The 21824-nt window shown below is 55.0% G+C and overlaps 6 protein-coding genes across 6 annotated transcripts; 3 read left to right on the top strand and 3 right to left on the bottom strand.

Annotated features, from left to right (window-relative positions):
• Positions 1–792: 792 nt before the first annotated feature.
• Positions 793–3162, bottom strand: HETIRDRAFT_314816 (uncharacterized protein; the record flags this gene model as incomplete). Its single annotated transcript, XM_009546700.1, has 7 exons — positions 793–1062; positions 1243–1385; positions 1487–1605; positions 1732–1859; positions 1931–2094; positions 2160–2628; positions 2701–3162. 7 exons carry the CDS (start codon positions 3160–3162, stop codon positions 793–795), a joined length of 1755 nt encoding a protein of 584 aa, XP_009544995.1.
• A 2214-nt stretch (positions 3163–5376) lies between these two features.
• cyp57 (cytochrome P450 monooxygenase 57) lies at positions 5377–7751 on the top strand (the record flags this gene model as incomplete). The annotated part of the gene is made up of 11 exons (XM_009546411.1): positions 5377–5587; positions 5642–5750; positions 5805–5831; positions 5890–6078; positions 6167–6315; positions 6374–6607; positions 6673–6686; positions 6742–6931; positions 6987–7068; positions 7125–7394; positions 7448–7751. 11 exons carry the CDS (start codon positions 5377–5379, stop codon positions 7521–7523), a joined length of 1551 nt encoding a protein of 516 aa, XP_009544706.1. The 3' UTR covers positions 7524–7751.
• A 517-nt stretch (positions 7752–8268) lies between these two features.
• Positions 8269–8776, top strand: HETIRDRAFT_408843 (uncharacterized protein). The gene has a single exon (XM_009546699.1). The coding sequence runs from the start codon at positions 8333–8335 to the stop codon at positions 8492–8494; it is 162 nt and encodes a 53-aa protein (XP_009544994.1). The 5' UTR covers positions 8269–8332; the 3' UTR covers positions 8495–8776.
• Positions 8727–13285, bottom strand: HETIRDRAFT_416764 (uncharacterized protein; the record flags this gene model as incomplete). The annotated part of the gene is made up of 5 exons (XM_009546698.1): positions 8727–11802; positions 11886–12181; positions 12241–12719; positions 12771–12948; positions 13265–13285. The coding sequence occupies 5 exons, from the start codon at positions 13283–13285 to the stop codon at positions 8727–8729; spliced, it is 4050 nt and encodes a 1349-aa protein (XP_009544993.1).
• A 1402-nt stretch (positions 13286–14687) lies between these two features.
• Positions 14688–19286, bottom strand: HETIRDRAFT_120858 (uncharacterized protein; the record flags this gene model as incomplete). The annotated part of the gene is made up of 13 exons (XM_009546697.1): positions 14688–15389; positions 15451–15605; positions 15664–16726; positions 16787–17035; positions 17100–17135; positions 17314–17466; positions 17711–17762; positions 17869–17889; positions 18035–18328; positions 18382–18397; positions 18542–18739; positions 18793–19150; positions 19236–19286. 13 exons carry the CDS (start codon positions 19284–19286, stop codon positions 14688–14690), a joined length of 3348 nt encoding a protein of 1115 aa, XP_009544992.1.
• A 1663-nt stretch (positions 19287–20949) lies between these two features.
• Positions 20950–21444, top strand: HETIRDRAFT_57864 (uncharacterized protein; the record flags this gene model as incomplete). The annotated part of the gene is made up of 1 exon (XM_009546387.1): positions 20950–21444. A coding segment is annotated over one exon (495 nt), but the record flags the coding sequence as incomplete, so codon positions are not given.
• Positions 21445–21824: the final 380 nt, after the last annotated feature.

Raw genomic sequence — 21824 nt, 5'->3', positions numbered from 1 at the left:
TTCTTCCCTCAAACAGTCCACAGAGCTGTGTTCCGTGCCAGACGCAAAACAATCGTGCCCTTACTGCCTTTGGCTATAATGACGAGGGCGATCTAGACCGTGATGGGCTCGCGCGAATCAGCAGACGCTTTGCCACATTTCTTGCCTCTGCTTCAAGACTGAAGCGCGCGGCACAAGACGCAGCACATATGGGTCCAATAATCCCGTAAGCCAGCCCGTTCTCGCCCCTCGATGTTCCATACGCGACTTCGCGAAACCTTCTCTTGATTGCGCTGCGGGGCTCTGCGAACAAAATGGAACGCGCCGCCATGTGAGCATCTCGTCCATACTCGCGAAGCGGGCGAATATGCTTACCGATAAGGAGCGCGCCAATGACCGTCCGATGATCGTTTCCGTCGCCTCGGCCAACAGGTCGCATCGCGCCAATGTCAGAAGCGTACCGCAGAAAGAGAAGGTCCTTGTTTGCCACCTCGCCATGCACGAGTCGAATTTAATCTGTCAGCTTCAGCTAAGGAAAACTTTCGAGCGAGCCGAACCGTGCATGCGATGCATAGTGCCATCGGAGTCCACAAATAAAAACCCTATCGTACTCACGGGACCCATATGGACGGAATACATATAGGCAACAAGGCGCCAAGAGACACATCGCAGAGCCCCTATCCTACAACTTACAGACAACAGCGACGGACAGCACGAAAGAAATTAAGATAACGATACAGTTTCTGAGCGGTTCGAAAAAGTCAAGTCGTCATCCATCGAGGCGCAGACCGAGTTCGTCGAGGGGCATTTACCTCATTCCGGCCTCTGGACCGTGTAGCGCTCCCAGCCGGGGTACGAGAAAGACTCGGTCCTGACCTGCGTCGAGGCGGGCACCTTGCCCTTGCTCGACTCCGCCATGAATGCCTCGGCGCTCGCGAGGTCGACGGGCATCTCGAGCGACACCGGCATCGGCAGGAACTTGAGCTTCCGCGTGTCGCGCTCGCCGCGCGCAAACGGGAGCGGCTTCGGCGGCTTCGGCTTCGGGAGGTGCAGGTGGTCGTAGTTCAGATGCGCCGAGCCCGCCTGCGTGCTCGGGAGCGAGGAACATGCCGGGCGCGAGGACGAGGACGCGGTGCTGGAGGACGAGGACGCGGAAGAGGAGGACGAAGACGTAGACAACGGGGAGGCTGAGAGCGAAGCGCAGGAGGAGGAGCCCGGGAGATCGGAGGGCGTGTACGTATGCGACGAGGGGTCTTCCAGAACCGGTCGCGAGGTCGCTTCACGGCTGCCATTTGCGCTCGCCTGCATTTGTCCTTGTTGCCCCAAGGGGGGAGCAGGGACGAGCGACGCCAGCTCTGCGAGCGCCTCTGGGTTGTTTGGCTGGAGGTGCAACGCTCCACGCAGATCTGTGGCAGTCAAGGGCGCCCGAGGGCCGTCGTTAGCACCAAGCTCAGGGGCAGCTGACTATGCATTCGCTTCCAACATAGGATATTATAAACTTCTGCACCTTTAATAGCACCGTCCACATGGCCCTGCATTTTTCGCGCGCGTGCCCGCCTAAAATAGCCCTTGCCACTCTTGTGCTGGCTCAAGGCCTTGTCGCACGCAGCTTCGGCTTCCATCCATCTACATGAGATGACGCGAATGGAAGAACGGTGAAAAAAAAGGTGCGCGCGAAAAGTGAAAAGATGGAAGCAACGTTATCAATCAGGGGGGCATAAGCAAGCAGTAGTAAGGGGGGCACACGCATACCGGTTGAGTTTGAGATGAGCTGCGGCGAGGTTGAGCTGGTAATGCGGCATCTCTGGCTCGATCTCGTTGGCCGAAGTGTAGTGCTGTATGGCGGACTCGTAGTCCCCTTTCTTGAACGCCACGTTGCCCTGTAATATCGCAGATCGTACCCGGCCTTCAGAATAGAGGAGACGCTGCACAATTGAGGGCAGATGTTTACCAGCTCTTTTTCCCTCTCTGCTTTAATATAACGCCATTCCGTGAGCTCCCCGACCGTCATCTCGGCCTCGCCTGCACCGGCGCGTTCGACCCCCCCACCAAAGTCGAGCTCGAGCTCCCAGATATCTTCTTCCTCTTCGGTGCCCCAGCCATACACGCCGCTTCCTACATGCAACGTCGGACATGCACCGTCAGCACGTAATCATCGAACGATAAAAGATCCGCAGTACCCCTTCCATCCCACTCGCGCTGCTTCCCAGAGCGCACGCCGCTCTCGAGCTCCTCCTCGCTCACGGTCCGCTCGCACACCTCTCCAAGATGGTCCGTCGAGCACCCGCACTCGCACCACTTGCTCGTCAGCTTCTCGCGCAGCACGAGCCCGTACCCGCGCACGTCGAACTCGTGCGCGACGCGCCAGAGGGTCTGCACGAGCCGCTCGTACCCCACCCGCACCTTGACGCGCCAGCTCGCGTCCCACGCGCCGCCCGCGCCGATACGCGAGCCGTACTTGAGCACGCATGCCTCCTCGAGCGCCTCGAGGCCCTCCGTGAGCGGCCCCAGGTGCGTGGGCTTCGCGAATTTCGGGGACGGCGCCGCTTCGAGCGCGTCGAGGTGCGCCCTCAGCGCGGGGAAGTAAGGGAGAAGATGCAGGGAGTGCAAGCCGCGCTTGCGACAGATCGCCACGCCGTTCGACAGTGCCTGCCCACGATCGAGCGGCGGCGAGAAGAAATTAGACAGGCATCTGGATTCACATTGGGCAGCCGTACGCACGAAGTGTCTAAGTACGGTGTAGGACCACAGCACGCTCTTAGTCGCCACCCGTTCGCCCGCCTGCCGCATGTCCATGCCGATGGCGGACCGGAAAAAATCCTTGATATCTTCGGAGTCGGCATTGTGTGCAACCCAGCCCGGGCCGCAAAGCCCAATGCATCGCATCATGAGGGTAGGGAGGTGGACGAGCGAGACGCTGAACAAGCGCGTGGAGAATAACCGGGCGATGTCCTGCTCATAACGAAGGAGGAGCATGCGCGCGATGCAGCGTTCGAGCTCAGACACGGCGGACATTGCTTGGGAGATGCTCTTGTCGATCAGAGGGTTCGGTCGGTGGTCCCTGTGCGAGTGTATATGCGCGTGTGAATGGGGATTGGAGTGCGCGTGCTGGTTATGGCCGGCATTGTTCGCCTTGCGCGCAGAGGCGGCCCTTTTCTTGACGTGCGAGTACTTCGCGGGCATTCTCGTAGGGATTGGAGGTCGTCAGAAGAGCTGCAGCCGCACGTTTTGGTGGTCGCAGAGATACTCCGAGGGCCCGAGCGAGAGCTGTGTCTGAGAAAGTGTGACCTTGAGAAGCGCTGACAACCTCGGTGCAACGCACGGATGATATTCGCCGCCGATGGTGTTCAGGAGAGGAGAGACGAGGCACGAGCAATGTCGCAGCAGATGTCTGCCGACACTCGCACACAAGTCAAAATGGTCGGGAATACTCGAAATTGAAGAAGCAGACGACGATAATTGACATTGCCGGCCATCTCCGGGCCTTCATCCATATATGGGAGCTCTTCGGCGCGGCCGGGTTCCCACTGCAACCGCCTCAGTCCGACTTGAACAGAACCATTACTCACGTTCGCCGCTCAGCGACGTTGGAGCGCAGCTTGATCAACGCCTGAGGTGCGAGTGAAGGTCATCATGGCTAGAAGGTCGCATGTACGTTTACAAGAGCAAACCGTCTAGATGCTCGAGTTGGGAAAGGAGGCTCGTCATCCACGAATTTAACCTGTCCGTGTCCAAATTCCAAGCTGTTCCAACTTCTTCAGGGATTGTCCGCCAGGCCAGATTCATCTTAGACCAGTACATCTTCCTCTTCCGATCATATGCACGCAAGGACAGTGGTGTCAATCAGAGCCATCCGATCCGTCAAAAGCAAATAGCGGCCAATGGAAGCACCATTCAAGAACGCGACTTGACTTGCGAATGCTTGTGGACGCGCCTTGCAAACCAGTCTAGACCGATTTCCGTCTACATTTTCAACGAAATTTCTCCCATTCTGTGCACTCTTCTTCTGGGTGGGAGGATTTTCCACCACGACTCGCAAACCCGTTCGTCCAAGTCTTCAAGGTCTTCGAGCCTAGCAAGGTCGAGCAGCTATGTATCGCACCCGTATGCTGGCGAGCGACCAAGTAACAGTCTGGCCTTTCATTATGCCAGGAACGGCGTTATCGGAGGCTTCGCCAGAATTTGCCGATCCGGACTTTCACTCCCGGCCATTCAATCGCGCGACCGCCACTCAATCCCTTCAACAAATACCATCTCGTGCAACGAGGTCGCATGACATTTTCGTATTCCACCAACGGCCAGATGGTACCCTCGTCAGCTCTGCGGACTATCTATCAGAGGCGTCCATCCCCCAAAATCCCTTCCGCCTGATAATGTCACTGATCATCGAAGTGATTGCCAGGTCCCGCTATCGAGCATCGATGGCAAAGCGCTTTCGAGACTTAGCCAACCCCAGCGCGATGCCTTAGCATCTCTCGCACAAAGTTCGCCTTGGAAATCTGTTGGGCAAGACGCAGACGTGGCCATCGGACATCCTAGCCGGATCGTGAAATGCAGCTCACGCTGATGGGGTGCGGCGACAACGCCCATCACGTTCGAAGCCGCTCTCTACTTCTAAGCTCTCTCACCAGCCCCCGCTCCGCTTATTTTTCCCTCAGCTGCTAGGTCTTCGTAATAATTATTCACTAAGCCGATCTCACGTCCATAGCTGCTATTCGGCCAGCTCACACTATGGTGCGTTCCATAAACTGTCCTGATAGAGAATACAGGCCACCTATGAACCCTTTGACACTCAGAAAGTGCTAGCACAGCATACGCATCGATAAGGTGGACGTGCGCATCCGGGAGGTCATGGAACGTGCTAGCATTGATCTCGAGATCCTCGTGTAATATCGCGCTCGCCGACCTAGTGCTCGGCTGTGCACGATGTCCCTGAATTCACACTCCGCTTAATCGTCGGCCTGCGATATCGCCATCCTCCGCTCTACACAATTATGGACACGATGCACGCATCGCAGCGAGCTGCCCACCGCGATCCACCCCAAGGTCAGCATCGCTGACGTTTCCCGCCTGCTTGCAAGCGAGGTCCATGCTATCGATCTCGCCCCACGGACGTCCATGGGCTTGCATCCCTTTACTCCTCGGCATCGCGCTCCGTTCAAGCACCCGAACGGCAGATCCATGACGTCTGACCAGGAAATTCTCCAACCCTGTGGATCAAGAAGTGCCTTGCTGAGCGCCCGAGGTAACGCAATCAGCTCCGGCTTTGCGCCAGCTTACTCCGTCGCTTCGTCCTTTCACCCTATATAAGACAGCACGATGCTGCTGTGATGCGTTTTCCAGCCTTCCTGTCTCTGTGCCTCTTTGCTTCCTTGTATAGTCTCTTTTCTTTCCACCATGTCCGCAACGCCACTCCAGTTTATGGCGCTCTGCTTCATGGCTGGGCTCTTCCTCACCCTGTACTTCTATACCCAGCGCAGAAAACGCAATCCCCTCAACCTACCATATCCCCCTGGTCCCAAAGGTGTTCCCATTCTGGGAAACCTCTTTGACATTCCCACAAGCGGATACATCTACAAGACGTTTAGGCAGTGGGGTCGTGAATTGGGTATGCCGGCAATCAAGTCGAGCTTATCAGCTGATGGGCTTTAGCTTGCCGTAGGATCGGACATCGTTCACATCCAGGTCTTGGGAACGCACATAGTCGTGCTGAACACGAAGGAGGCAGCCGATGACCTCCTAGACAGACGGTCCTCTATTTATTCTGATCGGTATGTCTTTACCAAGTACAGTTTCGCTTTCGATCCTTTCTCATCACCATGCAGGCCTCGCATGCCGATGATGAATGAATTGTAAGCTCAGGTTCCCAGGAAGGATAGGGCCGGTACTAAAACGTTGGTATCTTCCCAGGATGGGCTTCTACTGGTCCCTGGGCTTCACACCTTATAACGACTGGTGGAAAAATTCTCGCAAGCTCTTCCACAAGCACTTCAATCCATCAGCGGTGGTCCAGTTCCAGCCAAAGAAGCTCAAGGCTGCTCATGACTTTCTCCGTCGGCTCGTCGACGCCCCGAACGACTTCCGCGACCACGTGAAACTGTGAGTGTCCCGGAAGCTCCTGATGCCGATGCCCGACGGCTAGGTTCGCTTGTGTGCGGCTTAATTGATGAGCGTCGAACATTAACAGGATGGCCGGGGGCGTGATCCTGGACATCGCGTACGGCCTTGATATCCAGTCTCCCCACGACCCTTATCTGGAGCGTGCAGAAGAAGCGTTGGCTATAATCGACAAAGCGGGGAATCCAGGGTCATTCTACGTCGACATCATACCGGCATGTCAGTTCTTATTCACAGCACCGTCAGACACCCTGCTGATCGTGCCCGCGAATTACAGTGAAGCACGTCCCGGAATGGATGCCCGGCGCAGGGTTCAAGCGCAAGGCGAGAGAATGGCGCGCGTTCGTGGACATGTTTATCGCGCTGCCGTTTGATGCAGTCAAGGCCGACATGCAGAAGGGGGGCGCGGTGCCGTCGTTTACGTCTTTGGCTCTTCGCGATATCAAGGAGGGCGATGATCGAAAATATGAGGAAGAACTGATCAAAGGCGTGGCGGCTACGACCTACACCGGTATGACACAACGTTTGATCTGTGCCTTGAATCGTGTCCTCACCCCGTGCGGTATTTCTTCACAGCTGGTGCGGATACGGTAAGTTTAACGTCACGCTCGTTGAAACGTCGGGACCCTGAGTCGTGAGAACTAGACCGTGTCGGTAATGGCGACCTTCTTCCTTGCTATGACCATGTATCCCGAGATCCAGCGCAAGGCACAGGAAGAGCTGGACAGCGTCGTAGGCACCGACCGCCTTCCCGACTTCTCCGACGAGCCGTCCTTGCCTTACACGTCCGCCGTCATGAAAGAGGTGTTGAGATGGCAGCAAGTGGCCCCATTTGGTCAGTCCACAAACGCGCATATGAGGTGGTCAATCCTCATGATACGTGTGAACAGCAATCCCCCACCGCGTCATGGCTGACGACGTATATAACGGATACTTCATCCCCAAGGGCTCGATCGTCATCGGCAATTCATGGTGCGTCGTATCCCATTCACGCAACGGCCACATGTCAGTGACTCCCACGCGACCAGGGCCATCCTGCACGACGAAAACCTCTATCCGGATCCGTTCGCGTTCAACCCCGAGCGTTTCCTCAAATCCGATATCGACCCTCGCGCCCTCGTCGCATTCGAGCACGCATTCGGCTTCGGCAGACGCCTCTGCCCAGGGCGGTTTATGGCGATGTCCTTTGCGTGGGTCACCATGGCCAACGTCCTGTCGGCGTTCCGAATCGACAAGGCGCTCGACGAGCAAGGAAATGAGATCACACCGGCGGGCGCGTTTTCGCCTGGGATCATGGGGTAACTTCCTACGTCGCATCGGCGAGACCTGTGACTGATTACCCTCGGTGTAGGACCCCTGAGCTGTTCGAATGTAGCATCAAGCCGCGCTCCAAGGAGGCGGAGATGCTCGTCCGTGCTACAGGCTAGTCGACCCTATCGAAGAACTCGACGGCCTGGCCCGCTGCGGCGTGTAAATATTTGTAGGAGACGAAGGTAAAAATCGCGCTCCAATCGCTTTCGATGTTTTTTTCCCTCGCTGTGCTGTGGACTGCCCTGTTGTAGATCTACATGTACCACAAACCCCTGTAATGACGACCTGCCGCGTGTCGCTGAAAGGTGGCATGCGGTGGATGAACACGATGATTGCGACGTTTCAATCCGGGCACGGAGTTTCGGGAGAGACTGCTATTAGTGCCGGATCCTTGGAACTTATTGATAGAATATTCTAGAGATATCTGATCCGCTAGCTTACTCTGCAGAGTCTCTGTGACTTTTAGTGCCAAGGGCTGAAAATTCTCCCAATCCACGTTGCAGTGCGCGATCGCAGACCGAACTGCATCGGGCGAGCAAGATTTCTAAGATGCGTGCAGACCCTCGGTATTCGATAACCTCAAGAATACCTCGTGGCGGGGACAGCGTTTCCCCACCCGACTAGTGCAAATCACTTCGAGATCAACAGGCGTGATTGGCAGTGTCTCCCCCGAACCTCACCAGCAATTCCAAATCCCCAAGCCCGATTCCTGCCATGCGAGGAGCGCGCAGTCCGATCATCATTCCTGTACGAGCAGGTCGCCATCGTGAAGCTCCAAAAGACAAACCCGATGGCGATGTGATCCTAAAGTTTAGTATTGGGCGTTGAACACGTTCGACCTTTTGACGCTGCTAAATTGTATCGAGGGAGGCGATTCCGTGCAAGGACAACGGCTGGAAAGTTAAGCATACAATAAGTATTGGGTATGAAGAAGTCGTCACAAGCACATATATCGAGAAGGCCGTGCAGAGCAAGCACGCGAGCAAGCGATCCAAATAAAAAACATCCAGCAAAGCGAGTCGGCGTGCGAGAACAGAAGGAACGAAGTGAGGAATGCGGAATGCGAAGTAAGCGCCGGGAAACATAGACTACAACGAGCAACTTCCGACCGAGATCTGGAGAAACAATCACAAAAAAAAAACAAGTAAACGGTATAGGTCGACGACGCTGGACACAAAAAACAGTCGTCGGCGGCCAGAACGGCAGTCCGGTAGCATAACGGCATCGAGTGATCATGAGCGCAAAGAAACGAGCCTGCGCATTAGGGATACAGTTATCAACTTCCAATCCCTCCTCCTCCCCCGCCGTGTGCCACCGGCCTACGACGCGACCTGGCCCTGGTACTTCCGAATCAAATCCCGCAACCGCGCCTGCCCAAACGCCAGCCCACCGCCCCTCGCCGGGGCCACCCCTTCCTCCGCCTTGCCCTGCGCCTGAGTCTGCACCGCCGCTGCCGTCCGCGGCGGAGCCTCCACAATCGGAGGCACGCGCGGCGGCACACTAGGCTGCGCGCTCCCGGGCGCGGGCGGGCGCGAGAGCGACGCCGTCGACGAGAGCATAGGCGTGGCAAGGGAGGAAGACACGACCGCAGGCACGGACGCCGCCTTGGACGGGCCGGGACTCGCCAGCGGGGACGACATCTTCGGGGTCGCGGCGCCTGGCCTTGAGCGAGGCAGGCAGAGCAGGGCATTCGGCTTCGGCGCCGCTACCGGGGGCGGAGAGCGGGCGCCGGGCAACGAGGGCGTACTCGTGTTGGTAGCAGAGGCGGAGGCCCAGATGGCGGTGACTGCGGTGACGCGCCCGCCCCGCCCGCCGCGCGCGGAGCGGACGTCGTATTTCGCGGGCGAGTCTGCTGGGCGAGGGGGGAACACCGGGGGGGAGTTGAGTTTCTTGAGCGGGGGCTTGGGGTTTAGCGCAGGCGGAGGCGTGTTGCGCAGCGCGGCCTCGAAGCGTGCGCGCGGGGACAGCGGGGAGGTGGGCGGCTTGTGGGCGGTCGTGGGGCGGCCGTCGCGTGCGGTGGCGGAAGACGCGGACGAGGCAGGATGCTCGTCCCTAGAGGGCGATGCCTGGCGCGCGCGGAGCGTGGAGAGGGGGACGAAGCCGGAGGAGCGGGGATTGGGTGCGGAAGAAGCGTCCTGGCGTTCTGCGTCTGCCTCTTTTGCATCTGATGGATCGACGTCGGCAGGAGGGACAGGAGACGACGAGGGCGGCGGGACTGGCGGTATCAGTGGGACGCCCGGCACGGCGGGCGACGCGGGGGCGGGCGACTCGGTGCGCGGCGAGTCGACGGGTGGCGGCGGCACGTCCGGGTCGATCCTGTTCAGCCAGTCCGCGACGCGCCCCTTGGCCGCCTTGCGCAGCTTCAGCGCCTCCTCGTCCCGTCCGTCCTTCTTCCGCCCGCTTCGCCGCTCTCGTTCTTTCTCCTTCTCCTTCTCCTTGCCCCTGCTCCGGCCCTTGGAGGACGCGACGCTCCGTGCCTTGCCCTTCCGCGTGCCCCGCTCGCTCTCGCCCGAGTGGCTATTACTTCCCCTGCCCTGCTTCTGCGTCCGCTCGTCCGAAATCTCGTGCTCCCCGTCCCCATCTCCGTCCGCACCACCCACTCCCACACCCCCATTCGCAAACCCACCCGCACCCAAACTCAGCCCCACACCCACACCCGCACCCGCACCTACGCCATGCTCCCCCTCCCGCTCGCGCTCCCCAAACTCAGCCCCGATCCCAAGCGTCAAACTCGAGATCGCAGAGTCGTTCACCGCGTCCGCGTCCACGTCCGCCACGCCCCGTGGCGGGATCGAAATGGGCAGCACCGCCGCCCGCGCGTCCACGCGCCTCTGCCGCTGATACTGGTCGCTGTGCTGCTGGTGCTGCTGCACCTGCGCATCGTCGAGCTTCCGCGTCCCGACCTCCGCCAGGAGCCGCCGCTCGAGCGCGTCCAGCCCGCTCTCAGCCCCCGCGCCCGCGGATACGCTCGCACCGCCACGAGGCGGCTTGAGCAGTGACAGCGCAGACAGCGCGGGCGTCTTTGGCGCCGCGGCGTCGGGGTGTGCGTACGTCGCTGTTGTCGTTGTTGTCGTCGGGAGCACCGGCGGTTGGTGGGGCGGCGCGAACAGCGTATCAACGTGAGGCGGCCGCGCAGCCCCGCGCGCGCGCGCCTTGCCGGATGGCACGGGCGGGCTGGGGAGCGTCTTGTCCATGTGCATGTCACCGACCCCGTCCACGTCGTCCTCCACGTCCACCTCCCCCGCATACGCATGCGCATCCTTCGGGAGGTCGCCCGACAAGTCGCGCGTCGCGCGCTCGACGGCGGCGGCCATGCGCTCGAGCTCCGCCACGCGCGCGCTCTTGCTGAGCGAGCGCGGCTGCTGCCCATGCGGATGCTGCTGGAGGGCGGACGGCCCTGGGGCGGGTGCAAGCGTCTGCTTTGGCGAGGCCATGGGACGCGGGGAGAGGACCTCGCCTGCGGGACTGTGGATAGGGCTTGGGCTGTGGTTGCGGCTGTTCGGAGAGGGCGGAATCGCGAGCGGGGGAGGGAGCGCGTCGCTGTACGTGCGCGAGCGTGCGGAGGACGGGACGTCCGTGGTGGTGGTAGTGGTGGGAGCGGTAGGAACAGGGGAGGGGCCTGGGAGCGTGCTCGCGCTCGCCGTCGTATGCGGGATATGCACATGGGTCGTGTGGGCTGTGTTCATCGTGGCAGGCAAGCCCGTGAGACCTGCAAGTGCTACAGCCTGCGGCACGAGCGCGGGCGCGGGCATGGGCACGGGGACGGGGAAGCGGTGCGACTGGGGCGACACGGAGCGGTGGCGCGACGTCATGCGCAGATGGTGCGTGAAGCGCGATGCGCGCTCGCCCTTGCCCTCCTCCACCTGCACCTGCGCCTCCTCCACTCGCGCCTCCGACTCTGCCTGTGGTGGAGGTGGTAGTAGCGCAGGCAGCGGCGGGTGCGGGGCGCCGGGGTAGGGGTAGGGGTAGAAGCTGTGCAGAGGGCGCGAGGCGGGGGGCTCTGCGCTCGCCGGGCGCGGGGGGATGCCTATTGGGGGTGCCAGCGGCGGGGGGTAGTAGTGCTGCTGCTGCAGCGGTGGCGGGGGGGAGAACGCGGGGTGGGGCGGGGGGAAGAACCAGGGTGCGTGCGGGTCATAGAGCGCCTGAGACTGTGGGGGCAGGGGAGGCGGCGTGAAGGGGTAGGCGTAGGGAGATTGCGCGCGGGCGGGGTCGGGGTAGGGCGCTCGCGAGTGCATGGCGAGCGGGGGAGACGAGGATATGGGCAAGGGCGGGGGCAGGTCGTATGTGGGCGCGCCGTAGGCAAGTGGGGGCGGCGAGAGCGCGGGGGCCGGGGGAAGTGAGGGGAGGGCGTAGGGGTGGAAGATGGTGACGGGCAAGTCGAGGTGGATGTCCTTGCTGCAAGGGGACGGCGTCAGCGTGTGTATGTGTGCGCGCGGGTGTGCGTGTGTGCGACGGCGTGAAGGGGATGGACAACACACCTCCCGATGGGCATCGCGAAGCGCACGTTCAGCGTGCACCGCACCTCAAACAGCGGCTCCTTCGACTGCGCGTCCTCCTCGCCGCCGTGCCGCTCGCCGCCCTTGACCGTGCGCGAGCGCGCAGGAACGTCGAATACGAGCAGCGCGACGCCCTCCGTGCCCGGGTGCGCGACGTACTCGGGCCCGCGGAAGTGCACCGTCGCGAGCGTGTCCATGATCTGCAGCGGCGCGCGCGGCGGGCCGGGCGCATTTGAGAGGTGCAGGTGCCGCGTGAGCGTGATCGAGAGCGACGAGTTCTGCGCGGGGCGCTGTTCAGACAGGGCGGAAGGGCCGCGTCGCGGACGGGAGGACGCACCTTCTTGGCTGAGTGGTTCTTCACCTGAAGCTCGACGCACGCGCTCTCGCCGGCGACGAGGCACCCGCCAACGACGCTGCCTTGGATCCATATCTTGCCGTGCTCGCCGACGACGACGCCCTCGGGATCTGCGCGATCGAAGCGTTCGTCTGGGACCTCGACGACGTCGACGTCGGCTTTGTCCGTGACGAGCTTGTTCTCACCCTTCCACGCGACCCCGACGGCCGCGCGGACCTCGTAGCGGACGCGCGCGAGGCCTGCGCCGAAGTTGATCGCGGACGGGGAGGTCGGCGGAACGGGGAGGCGGAAGAGGAAGGTGGTGAGCCCGCGGCGGGCAGGGTAATGGTGCGCGGGGAGCGGGGGCTCTCCTGCGAGCGGGTGGGGGAGGACGGCATTGGAAGGCGGTAGGCCGGGGCCCTGGAAGAGCCTGCGGGTGTGCAGGAAGGTGGAGGTGGCCGAGTGGTCCCGCGAGGTGAGCTCTGCGCGGACGGCGGCTCAGACGCGCACGGGGTCACGGGTGGGCGACGCACCTTCGATAGCGACGAGCTCGACGAGGATGAGGCCGATGCCGAGGCCTCTGTCTGCCCTGCACTCCATCTGCATCTTCCCGGTGACTGCGCCGCCTGCGACGAAGCACTGGTCAGAGAGCGTGAGCGAGACGTTGACCTTGGAGTGGTGCGGTGAGGCATTCATGGGCTCTGGCCGCGTCTGGAGAGCCATGCCCGCGTGCGGGGGTATCTCGAGTGCGTCGATAATAAGGATAGAGAGGACTACAGATTATAGACACGGGCGGCGGACGTTAGCAATGGACTGATGGCTGTCCTAGGGTGTTGTGGATGTTCCGGGAGGGCGAGCAAGGGGAGATGAAGACAGAGAAGAGGTTCGTCGACGAGGAGGGCTATGTCGGGGACGGTCGCATTGTCCGCGACGAGGATGTATTCGAGGGGGAGAGGCCGAGTTGCTCAGCGGCAGAGATTCGTCTCAGGGCGACGCCACCGCGCTCGAACCGTTCAATCGCACGAACCGATGCGCGACATTCGTCCATCGTTGCCGCTATGATAGGTCTCACACGCGCAGTGCGCACACTTTACAAAAATCCCACAGACGATGTGCATATGTCTTTACAGTTGTTGCTGAGTACCTTGGCCAGATCATTGTCTTCTCCCAGTCTCCACAATTTCTGCCATGGACGAGATATCGACCCAGCCACGACACATCATCATCAAGATAGCCGACGAGAGGTCTTAAATCCTGCGCCGCGCCTGGCTCACTTGGACCCTTGATGGAGCGGTCATTAAAGGAACGCAAAAGTATAAGGTCTTCAATGTTTGATGGAGACAGAGCTGTGAGGGACTTTCCAACCCGTTCGAAATTCGGAGGCGATCGACAAGGACGCGTTAGCATAACAGAGGGGATAGACACGTCCTGTGGGTTGCTAGGTATATAGATCCTCGTTCACCACTGCTTTGATGTCTACGCATTGCATACAGGCTGCCAAGGCTGACGCTATTATATTGTCGTAGACAACCATGAGAAGCGTTCTAAATATACTTGCAGCGGTGGGCGAGATACCACTAGCCTGCAATGCTTTCACACACTGCAGGTGACTCCCTCGTACATCTACGACGTTCCATACAGGGTCGAAATATCGCCGTCTTATCGTCTGGGCGAGCACTGGAAGGGTTCGGCGAAGTGATCAACAGAGCCTAGTGTCGGATTCGGTCAGAGCAGGAGAAGGCGAAGTGATCAACAGAGCCTAGTGTCGGATTCGAGCAGAGCAGGAGAAGACATTGGCGCGCTCAGCGATGAACGCTATGCGCCTCGTCCTGAAGACATGAAGGAAGTATTGTATTGATGTCGCCCGAGAGTGTATGTTCACCCCCATGAACATGCTGTCCAATGATCCTACACTTCTCCATCTCTCGCCTCCATCTCGGGCGCATAGGGATGGGATCCCTGATCAACAGACGGGGTGCCGGAACAAGTATCCCTTACCACAAAGCGCTTCTTAGTGAGAGGCCCAAGTGGTCCTCTGGAGCGCTGCTAAGGTGATCATCGCGGTTGCCTCTGAGCGTTTGCCACCCTCCTATTTTATTTTGGCGTTACGGTGTTACGCTCGAGACGATGGAAGCCAGTGTTGATGAAATCTGGAGGAATCCCATTTGAACTTGTCACTGCGAATCTTGCTAGGGCTGATTCGTCGCAGGAGTTATCTATTCGCCCACATCACATGGCACAGCTCCTGCGTTACCCCGCCATCTGCCTGAATTGTATCGCTCCGGCGATTGATTTTTTGTGTTGGAAGTCTGCCGTTGATTGCACGAGTAAACATTGCATATCAAGAGTCATACATGAAATAGCATATTGCGAGCGAGATACGAGATACAGAATACAAACGAGTAAAGTCGAATGTGAAGGAAATGGATAGCATTTCGCCGTAGGGAAAATCATGAATCAGAAATATCTGATTCTTCGTCGATGCTCGAGGATCCAAGGACAAGAGAAGATACGACAATCTCGGACACATTCTGAGATACCCGGGATTTCTTCTTCTTCTGCTTGGGCTTGTTGTCCAATTCGGAATCCTTGCCTTTTCGTTTGGCGGACCGTTTGATGTTCCTGTTGATTGGCGGTTTTCCGAAAAGACCGTCGCTTCTATCTTCAGTCCAGCCTTGAAGTTGAAGCGTAGTCCTAAATATCTCGGTTAGTGAGCTACACGATTTGAGTTCATCCTGTGCTGCTTGAAGGGAAGGTAACGAGTTCGCTGTAGAATGTTTTGATCGAGTTCCACGAGCAATATAGAGAGGGACAAACAGGTCCCGGAGATCGAAGATGATGCGGAGTAGCATTTCGTTGAGGAATTTTGAGAGGTCGGGCTCAACAAAATGCGTAGGAGTGAGCTGGAAGAATGACAGTTTGAATTTACCCCCAGTGTCTGGCACATCAAGACGAATGCTTGATGAATCGAAAAATTCCTCAATTTGTTCGAAAATCCGTGAACTATCGTCTGTTGTGGGAATCCTGCTGGCCTGATAGAGGATCGCGTGATATAGGAAAACATGGAAGAACGACTCAAGGTCATGCCAAAATTCATGCGTCTTGTTTCCAGGATTAAGAAGACGAGCGCATGCCATGAATTGCCATGTACCCTAAAGATGCCAATTAATTCGAATGCGCGAGCACTCAACTTAGATTGTATCAGAGACTTACCGTCCTCGATTTCAACCTGGCTGCGGGCACAGCCAGCTCCGTTCTTCGAGACAGATCCCAGTCAATGAGGAGGCCACGGCCATTGTCTGTTATCAGGATGTTGCCACCGCTGATATCCTGATGCAGCACCCCGGCATTGAATGCTTGCTGATGGGCTTAATCATGCCCCAAATGAAGTGAATAGACGAACACGTACGGCGGAATGTATCTCACCTTCAATCGTGTCCAGCATCACTTGGGAAAGCTCCTTTGTAGAGGTATACTGACTCAACGGGCGTCCCAAATCTCCGAGGACTAGTCGATAGTGATGGTGGCGCTGTATAGCTACACGACAGCACCATTTTTGCTTGATAAACTCGTGAGTGCGTGTCTCCTGCCCCTCGATATCACCAGAGCAAACTCGGTGAGGAATCCTTTGCACTTTCTTCTCTTCGAGCAATCGGTAAGTGTCTCCCTCCTTTTCGAATCCCAGCGCGACATAGCGCCAAGTATCCTTCAGATAAACCATTTTCCCCGTAGCAACATCCAGTGCCTCGTACCCTTTCGTTCCTCTTCCTGTGGGACTGCTCGTATACCACTGTGGAACAGATGCGACGAAAAAGTGCTCTTGCCTGTCCGGACCATCATCGACCACACGGAATTTTCGAAACGTGTCGTCTGACGAGTAAATGGACGTCAATATATCCTTTTCACTTCCGCCCTGTGCCACAGCAACATCTATTGCTCGCTGCCTGAGGGCGGCTTTCGTGCGCAGAATCTCGTCTTGGGTCGGAATTGACACCGAAGTATCATATCCTCGGTCGTTATCAGAGGAATGACCGAACCTCCACAAGAACGACGCTAGGCACCAAGGTTTTTCCCTCCAATCTATACGGCTGGTAACCACGGCTCCCGCTCGGTCCCAACGAATGAATCGAACAAACTTGCCGACGAAGAGGAGAGAAAATGTGAATGCTCGAGATTGGACACTGAATTGTGAAGCTGTATATGAGGAAATTTGTTCACGAGAATGATTGCCGTTGATAGTATTGTGTTCGAAAGGGTATTTTTCGCGAAGCGATCTCTTCATGTCCTGCGGTGGATCGTGAAACGGATCGTATGAGTCGGGCTTGCGCTCAATATGAAACTCCATCAGCGGGAAGTTGGTCTTCGCCCATTCATGGTCCGACTTGTAGACACAGATGTCTGGCTTTCGGTGGAAGTTCCCATCTATCTGGTCGTTTGTGTCGACGAAGAGCAAACCGGGGCAAAGCCCTGACTCTCGGACGGCCTGTATCTGTAACATACTTCGATAGGTCAAATGGAGGATGAAGTTCAAAATTAATGGAGCATGTACAAAGTTCTTCTCAAACCCCTTCTCGATCTTGAGGTCGGCGAACAAGGCGTGGTATCCCTTAGATAGCCTATTCCCTTCGGACTTGGGCATAAAAGTTCTGAGAAACGTGTTGGGGGGCATAGGGCCCACAAATTGACTCCTCATCTCTTTGATAAGCTGTATGTAGTCTTCGTTGGCTGGGACAGTCCGCGTTGAAGTTGAGAATCGCTCTGTCGTTGACTTCTTGTTATTGACCGGTGAGCTCTTTAGCTGATAATTGAGATATTTCAAGGGGTGAGTGGTGAAAGCAGGATGGAGCGAGCAGGGAGCTTACCAGGCAGGAAGTTTGCCCTAAATACCCGAACCGCCTCTATGCCGCCGTTGTTGAAATCGTCAAGGCATGAGCGTGTTCCGTTTGCCACATTCCATATTTAGACTCCGCGGCCATGTGCACAGCGCTTATCGGACAATGACTTTCCCGCATGTTGCAGCCTCCCACTATTAGCCTCCGCTCTTAATCGGTCAACTTGTCTCAGTCGTTCACGGACCTCATCAATTATGAATAGTCGAGTACCAAAATCTCGACCTTTCACCATGCATTTCGGCCAGGCAGAGTGTGATGGGGACCTTGCCACCGTAGGTGTGCCATCCTCTTCCCTGCCAGATTGTTGTAGGCAGGGCCAACTGAGAAGGCAGCACAGCTAATATCGATCAATCGAGACAAGATAAATGAATTGTTGTATGCACAGAGGACAAAGCGATGGTGGAGCAATCAAGCAAGCCTCAGATAACTATGCTGTTTTAAGACGGTTGCCATTGAAAATGCTTGCCAATGCCACCATGTGCATATCCAATCCATGGCAAAAGCATGGCATCAGATGGTTTATAATGAACCATAATGACCAATTCATATATCCGGACTTGATTCAAAATAGTATCATTTACTGTAACAGGTTTGTCTAGTCTGTCCACACTGTACTTTGGCCTTGTGCATGAACTAGAGGAGACAAGCAAATGAAAATGACAGTGATACAGTACAGTGTGCACCATAATGATCTCAGAAGATGGTCAATCTGGGCATGGAGACTAGTCATGGGACTCACATTTCATACTCATAGTAAAGACTGAATTTGGCATGTCCAAGATCAAAAAGAATTATGATTTGGTTGATGGGCCATCAGGAAAACCCTTCTACTTTAGCCATTTGGTAAGAGTGGATAGGATAGCACAAATTAGTGCTAACACGAGCAAATGAGCTAAGAGGCTCACCAAGTAAGAAAACTGTATCTAGGTGATCCGATGGCTTTCAAATGCATAAGGCCACAGTGTGTCGCAGTTAGCATAGTGTCAATTGAACATTGTTGTGTCTCAATAATGTCTTGGCTCAGCATCACAGCAGGGATGGATTGTGTACAAAGAGACAGTTGGTGCTTAAGGTGTGCTCTTTGTGCTGGGTCCTTCATTGTTTGTAAAGTGATTAGTTGTTGTGGTAGGAGGAAGATTTGTTGTGGTTGAGCAGCACATGTGGAGTTGATGTAGAGATGCAGAGCGGCAGAGATCACACTGTGACACCTGTCGTACATCTCAGGGCTCTCAATTCAAGTGCATAAACATACTAATATACTGTCATTTCTGTATGTCTATCAAGAAAAGGGTTTACATGAAAAAAAGAACACTCTTGGAGTACATTGAAGCTAGACCAGTGTCATGGAGCAGAAGGGCCAAAGTGGGGGTATAGATGACAACTGCACCAGATGCACTCAACTGGGACAACACTTGCAATGTGCCATTCGTTCTGCATGGCATACTTGATTATGTATAGTCCATGATCAGGATCTGGTGCAGATAGAAAAGATGTGAACCATTCCACATATGCAAAGTGCTGCGGTGGAGGTAGATGGGTAGGCTCAAACAGCTCGGCTATGACAGTTTCGGACAACTTGAAAACAATATGCACTTGAGCAATGCGGAGCCCTACATGCAAAGAATTTCAAGGGGCCATGTTGCAGGACTATGAATTGACATACCTGTCATACCGCGAGGGCCTACAGACCCATCATCAATGAGCACTGTGTCAAAACAACCAGGTACAGCATGCCCTTGGCAGTCCTTTCGTGCATTGCGTACGTGGACCACATCTAAGGTGTCTGACCCCTCCTCACATTCAAAAGCATCATGGTTCCAAAATTTGATCTTGTGAAAGATGGAAAGTCTCTGAAAGAGGATGAGGAGGTTGTTTGCGGCTTTGCAAGCAAGTGTGGGATAGAGGTTTGGCTGATTGTGGAGGATGACAAAGTCAGCCAAAGCATCTGCAAAGTCAATTGCACCATATTCAAGAGCCAGATCTAAGAGCATGACAGCTTTGCAAGAGGGATGTTTGGTCATCTGGAGGTGCATATGAATCAGTGGAAGTGATGGTTGGGATATCAGGGATAGTGTTGCATCAGTGCCGTTGTGTTATTGTGCGCACCATTTGATCACCAGCTCTAAGCAGAGGATTTTTTCCTTCCTTTCCAGCCATGCAGTCATTTGCACATACTCATCCTTATGGTTTATCATATGATAGGCATCTTTTGCAAACTCAATATGAAGCCTCTCTGACTGCTCTGTGTTGTAATTGTCAGTTGTGCCAAAGAGCTTGATAGATTCTATATAATGCTCAAATGAGTGCAGTTTCAGAAGCTTGAAGTCGGTGCATACCCCCAGTTCCACAAAAATTGCCTTGTTATCATGAAAGCAAGTAAGTGTGTCATCAAGAAATTTCAAAGTGTGGGTGGTGTGGACAGGATACTAGGCAAGGTACATGAAATCAAGGAGCATGTGAACAGCAGGAAAAAAATAAACAGGAAATTGGCCATTAGGCAGGGGAAGATCAAGAACAAGACCAAGGAGAATGTGACACATGTCACAATGTTCTTTTTTATACACACGGCTTAGTATGGTGATTCCCTTGCTAAAAATACGTGCATTGTGGTTTGAGGGCATTATGTGACACTGTGCGTCGATCTCTAAAGGGCCGGTGTCGCGCTCGCACATTGTTAGGCATCAAATAGTGATGGTAGAATGGAGGGCAGAATATCTGGCTAGAAGAAAGAAAAGAGAAACAACCTAGAAGGGATAGGACATTTAATTCCGATTTTTTACATATTTTTCGAGTATTTTACCACTTAAACTTGATTTCCTATCCCTTTTCATACTCATAATTCGCTTTTGAGACAGATTCCAGAGCCTAGGGTCTATTTCAGAAAGGGCTAGACCATGGCAAGACAATAAGGAATGGAAAGAAAGCAGTGGAATCTGGTAGAATAGAAAGGAGCTTTAGTGGAAGGATGGAGAATGTTTAGGAAAGGGGCAAGGTCTAGGGCATTCCAAGCTGAAAGGAGGGGAAGGTTCTGAGCAGTTCTGAAGGAAGCTGAAGGAATATTCTACCACATTCTGAGCCTTTCTTTTACTTTCCTTTCTGTTCCTCTGCCTTCCTCCCTATTCTTTTTATTTCTACAGCATTCTTTGTGACTCACAATGACTCTACTCAGCCTGTATATACTAGGAAGGAGATTCCCACTTGAAATAGTATATAAGGAGGCTGATTGTCCTGCTTCAGGCAGAGACCATCTCTCCCTCTTACTTTTACTCAGTCAGTCAGTGCCAGTCAATAAGTTCTTTGAGTGATATCAGTTGGAGATAAGCTGCAAGACTTGTAGGGATACTAGACAAACTAGTAGCTCGCCTTCAATCTGTGTAGCACCTCAGCAACTTGAATCACAAAGTTCTTAAGCCTCTCCTCATTATTCTCAACATTTACGGAGTATTGTCTTTGTTAGTGGTCCGGCACCACTTTAGAAATTCGCTAAATAGCTCAGGATATTCTCATCGTTGCCTATAACTGTGACCAACATCTGTGCATCGTGCCAACACCAGAAGATATCATCTAGAACAGCAATCAAACAAACACTAGGTACATCCGGAAAAACAGGAAACCCCGATCGTATCTAGGGGAGAAACCATTCCTCACCGCGACATAATTGGAGCCCACCGCGAGAGGGGATTGTTGCCGACATTCTAGGCTATATACCTTCACATTGTTGAGGTATTTTCACGCAGAAACTATTATTCTATCGAATATTCTTGGTTATTAGTCAGTCATCAATACATTCATCATGTCTCGAGGCTTGCAACCTCCCACAATGGGTGGTGGTCATAACATCACTACAGCACCTACCAACCCCATCATCAATACCGCAGAATCCATTCTTACCCTACCTCTTGTTGGAAACAAGAAGGCACTGAAGAAGTTCACTGGAGATTACAGAGAAGTCTCAAGGTTCATCAGACACTTTGAAAGGTTGTGCCAACAACATGACATCACTTCAGACCAAGACAAGTGCGAGACTATTAGACTCTACTGCTCTACAAGTGTCGTTGAGTTTATTGAAGGATTGAAGTCATTTATTGATGGACAGTGGGATGCATTAAAGAAGGATCTAGAGAAGTACTATGATGCTGCTCTCTATACTCAGCGTTTCAAGAAGAAGGATCTTACAGAGTTTGTGAAGAAGACTAAGTACAAGCGTATGGGAGACCTAGCAGCATGGTGGAGATATGCTAGAGATTATATCAAGATTGGTGGATGGTTAAAAGGAAAAGGTAAGATTACTGAAGATGAATTGAATACTTACTTCTGGGCAGGTATTGGACGTGGTCTGCGGTCTAGGATTGAAGCAAGACTGCTTGCATCTCAGCCCACTAGGGATAACTCTAAACCCTATCTTATGAAGGAGGTATCAGATATTGCGGAAAAAATTCTGCAGAGAGAAAAATTCGACGAGTATGTGGAATTAGATGACAGTGATGAATTTGGAACAGATTGGTCTGGTGATTCAGAATCTTCAACAGAAGAGAGCACAGATGAGGATATCAGGGTAGTCGAGGCAAGGAAAGCCAAAGCAGAGAGGAAGAAGAAGGAAAGTAGGAAGAAGGTTAGATATGAGAGGGAGCATCAAAGTCGCATGAAGGAACCAAGAAGTGGGGAAGAGCGCAGACCAAAAAGAAGAGGTACACC

The sequence above is a fragment of the Heterobasidion irregulare genome, assembly GCF_000320585.1.
Source record: "Heterobasidion irregulare TC 32-1 unplaced genomic scaffold scaffold_04, whole genome shotgun sequence".
NCBI lineage: Eukaryota > Fungi > Basidiomycota > Agaricomycetes > Russulales > Bondarzewiaceae > Heterobasidion > Heterobasidion irregulare.
This window is presented reverse-complemented; position numbering and strand designations above follow the sequence as displayed.